This window comes from Babylonia areolata, chromosome 29 (genome assembly GCF_041734735.1).
Source record: "Babylonia areolata isolate BAREFJ2019XMU chromosome 29, ASM4173473v1, whole genome shotgun sequence".
Lineage (NCBI taxonomy): Eukaryota > Metazoa > Mollusca > Gastropoda > Neogastropoda > Buccinidae > Babylonia > Babylonia areolata.
In genome coordinates this window covers 32,300,063-32,304,590 of record NC_134904.1, presented here as the reverse complement: position 1 = coordinate 32,304,590, position 4,528 = coordinate 32,300,063, and the positions used below count along the sequence as shown (strand labels likewise).

General features: G+C 43.3%; 1 protein-coding gene across 1 annotated transcript in view; it reads left to right on the top strand.

Moving 5' to 3' along the window:
- The first annotated feature begins 475 nt into the window (after positions 1-475).
- LOC143274971 (uncharacterized) overlaps positions 476-4,528 on the top strand; it is a 12,965-nt gene continuing 8,912 nt past the window's right edge. The window contains exons 1-2 of the mRNA XM_076578996.1: positions 476-534; positions 2,818-2,853. Coding sequence (XP_076435111.1) covers positions 2,851-2,853 — 3 coding nt within the window. The 5' untranslated portion in view covers positions 476-534; positions 2,818-2,850. The remainder of the gene's footprint in view (positions 535-2,817; positions 2,854-4,528) is intronic.

Sequence of the window (4,528 nt, the reverse complement as noted above, 5' to 3'; positions counted from 1 at the left end):
AGTAATAATAATAATAATATGGTAATAACACTTAGTAAAATAATAACTTAATAAAGTATTTCCTTTTGGATCTTTATATACACATGTGCGTATCTCTGATTAGTCTCTGGTGAGAATGAGACTGTAACACACACGCACGCACGCACGCACGCACGCACACACACACACACACACACACACACACACACACACTCACAGTCACGACAGCTGTAATTAACAGGAAAACGGTTGGAAGTCACATTTGTCCTGAGAGAGGAAACATCGTGACTTGAGATCCTTCCCTCCCGGCATCTCAGTCTGATCTCAAGGTTACCGCCTTTTCCCAGACCAGCATTAATGTCGTCACCAGCAGTCATAGGGTTAATTTTAACATCAACGTTTTCACAGCAGTGCTCCGAGCAAACTTGATCTGGCTTGCTCAGTTATAAATAGCCAGGAGAAGTCAGCCGACAGGCAACACCCCATCGACCTTGGATCGTCACTCCTCAGCTCCACAGCATCTCGACAGAGTCTGCACTGGACAAGAAAGTCTGGGTAAGATACACGTTGAGTTTTGCGCGTTTGAAGAGCGTTCTCTGCGCCGGATGAGAAAGTCCGGGTAATACGCACGTTGAGTTTTGCGCGTTTGAAGAGCGTTCTCTGCGCCGGATGAGAAAGTCCGGGTTAGGTCCTCGCTGAGTTTTGCGCGTTTGAAGAGCGTTCTCTGCGCCGGATGAGAAAGTCAGGGTAAGATACACGTTGAGTTTTGTGCGTTTGAAGAGCGTTCTCTGCGCTGGACGAGAAAGTCAGGGTTAGGTCCTCGTTGAGTTTTGCGCGTTTGAAGAGCGTTCTCTGCGCCGGATGAGAAAGTCAGGGTTATGTCCTCGTTGAGGTTTGCGCGTTTGAAGAGCGTTCTCTGCGCCGGATGAGAAAGTCAGGGTAAGATACACGTTGAGTTTTGTGCGTTTGAAGAGCGTTCTCTGCGCCGGATGAGAAAGTCAGGGTAAGACACAGGTTGAGTTTGCACGTTTGAAGAGCGTTCTCTGCGCTGGATGAGAAAGTCAGGGTAAGATGCACGTTGAGTTTTGTGCGTTTGAAGAGCGTTCTCTGTGCCGGACGAGAAAGTCAGGGTTAGGTCGTCGTTGAGTTTTGCGCGTTTGAAGAGCGTTCTCTGCGCTGGACAAGAAAGTCCGGGTAAGACACAAGTTAAGTTTTGCGCGTTTGAAGAGCGTTCTCTGCGCCGGATGAGAAAGTCAGGGTAAGACACACGTTGAGTTTTGTGCGTTTGAAGAGCGTTCTCTGCGCCGGATGAGAAAGTCCGGGTAAGACACAAGTTGAGTTTTGTGCGTTTGAAGAGCGTTCTCTGCGCCGGATGAGAAAGTCAGGGTTAGGTCCTCGTTGAGTTTTGTGCGTTTGAAGAGCGTTCTCTGCGCCGGATGAGAAAGTCCGGGTAAGACACACGTTGAGTTTTGCGCGTTTGAAGAGCGTTCTCTGCGCCGGATGAGAAAGTCAGGGTAAGATGCACGTTGAGTTTTGCGCGTTTGAAGAGCGTTCTCTGCGCCGGATGAGAAAGTCAGGGTAAGACACAAGTTGAGTTTTGCGCGTTTGAAGAGCGTTCTCTGCGCTGGATGAGAAAGTCCGGGTAATACGCACGTTGAGTTTTGTGCGTTTGAAGAGCGTTCTCTGCGCCGGATGAGAAAGTCAGGGTAAGACACACGTTGAGTTTTGTGCGTTTGAAGAGCGTTCTCTGCGCCGGATGAGAAAGTCCGGGTAATACGCACGTTGAGTTTTGCGCGTTTGAAGAGCGTTCTCTGCGCCGGATGAGAAAGTCCGGGTAATACGCACGTTGAGTTTTGCGCGTTTGAAGAGCGTTCTCTGCGCCGGATGAGAAAGTCAGGGTAAGACACACGTTGAGTTTTGTTCGTTTGAAGAGCGTTCTCTGCGCCGGATGAGAAAGTCCGGGTTAGGTCCTCACTGAGTTTTGCGCGTTTGAAGAGCGTTCTCTGCGCCGGACGAGAAAGTCAGGGTTAGGTCAGCTTTTCGAACTCACCATTAGCGTCATTCCAGGAACGTTTCCACTGACTGTCCAAGGTGTCTCAAAGTGAAATTCATTTTGTATTTATATGTTCCAAACATTCTGATCTCTGGGAAAGGTACATCCCCAGCAAGTATTAAAGGCAGTTCCTCTGATTTCAGGCTGTCTTTATTGATGTCTAATGCCAGATGTACGTATAGACCAGCAGGGTATCTGACTGATGCATTTACAGTTCGAAATAACGCTATGTCATTGACCAGTCAGCCTGAAACATGATTATGTTGGTGTTTGTTGATCATTTCACATACCCCCTTAGTTGGTCTCACCCCCCTTGACATGGGCAGATGGCCTGGTTCAGTTAGAGTTCTTGTTCTTGTTCTCCCTCTCTCTCCCTCTGTGTGTGTGTGTGTGTGTGTGTTTTGTAGATGTCAGGTGGGTTCTATCTTCAGGACAGCTGTTTTCGAGAACGGAGAGATGAGGAAAAGAGGGACAGGAAAGGGAACACAAGACCATACACAAGGTTCGTTTCAGAGAGGTTCTCTATTTTTGGTCTTGAAATACACGCGTGACAATGCATGACAATGCAATGCGTGACAATGCGCGACAATACGTGAACCTCTTTCATCAGTGTGACAAAAGGCAAAAGCCCCCCACCACCACCACCACACCCCTGCACCTCCCTTCCCCCTCCCGCCCCTCTCTCTCCCCTCCCCTCCCACCCCTTTTTAGCTTAAGAAAGTTATTGAGCTTAGATGACAGAAAAGTATACTCAGCACCGTGATTTTTTTGTTTGTTTGTTTCAGGCAACCAGTGGCAAGCTTGGTATTTTATCCAAGATGGTCAGTGTTTCTCTTGTTTCTCACCAAAGATATGCCGTTGTTGTTTAAAAGGAAAAGTCGACAAAGATGTCTGTGTGTGTGTGTGTGTGTGTGTGTGTGTGTGTGTGTGCCTCAGTGTCTTTCTGTTCTTATTGTGTGTGTGTGTGTGTGTGTGTGTGTGTGTGTGCGCGCGCGCGCGCCTATATATATATATATATATATATATATATATATATATATAAAGAGAAAAAAGAAAACAAAAACATCAATCTGTCAAATATTCCAAATTTTCGGAACGATCACGTTCCTTCCTCAAAGGATAAGTTGTTTACATGTTACCAGGGTCGCTCTTACGCAGCTATTATGACGCAAGCACGCCATGGCGTACATGTTGTGATGCAATTTCACAATGCCAGGTATCGCCCAGAGCCTAAATAATTGCAGTTGTCTATTTTCTTCTACTGTCAAAAAATAAGTTCCTTAAAACCTAACTTACTGAATAACTCAATCAACAGTAGAGAAATAAAACGATAAATAATAACAATCCGAAGAAAAATGAAATAAAAATCAACGATAAATAAATAAATAAATAAAATAAATAGATATTTAAAATAAAGAAAGAAAATAAAGGGGGGTGGGGGTAAGGGGGAGGGGGGATACTCAAAAGAGGATTAAGAATGATGATTATGATGATGATAATAATAATAATAATAATAATAATAATAATAGATTTTTTAAAATAAAAAGATAAAAAATAAATTGTTTTTTTAAACAAGAAAAAAATAAATGAATAAAAAAAAATAGATAAAATAAATAAATGAATAAACAAATAGATAAATAAATAAAATAAAATAAAAATAATAAAAAATTTTTTTTTTAAATTTAAAAGGGAGGGGTGTGGGGTGGGGGGTAACAATTATAAACAATCAAATCGTTGAGAACAATGAGCTGTATTACAAAAAGAGAGGCATCTAAGAAAAGTACTGATGAGGGGAAAGAAAGGGAAAGGGTTGAATGTTACATCTATGATTAATTGATGAAAAAATGTAAAAAAAAAAAAAAAAAAAAAAAAAAAAAAAAAAAAGATAAAAGAAAAGAAAATAAACAACTGAATGAACTAGAATAGTAGGACATCCATCACCATAATCAGCACCAGCGTCACCTCCACACCCACGATCAGTAGTATTTGTAGCGGTCATCGTTGTCGTCATCATCGTCGTTGTAGTAGTGGTTGTTGTTGCTGTAATGGTCATGGAAGTGGTAGTAGTTGTGGTAGTTGTGGTGGTGGTAGTAGTAGTAGTAGTAGTCATAGTCATTGTCGTCGTCGTTGTAGTAGTACTAGTTGTTGTTTTCACACAAGTTAGCATTCACACCATTCTGTCTCTGGAAGTGATCCATCGTCATTGTCAAACACAGCTTTCAGGTCGAAATAAATTCAGATATCCAGTTGTAGCGTGTTGAGACCAAAAGGGTGGACTGTCCTCAGTTTCGCCATCCAGAACTGTTCCCTCTTGAGCCTTGCTTGTTTATTCTTCAGATGTACTTCTTCAGTGGCCATGACCTTTATGTTGTCCTGCGCGTGGCCAGGCTCGTGGAAGTGCATGGTGACCCACGTTCGCTTAGCTGAATTGTTCAAACCTATGTCAGACCTATGCTGGTATTTTCTTTCCCGGAGAGAATTCTGGGTCTGACCCAC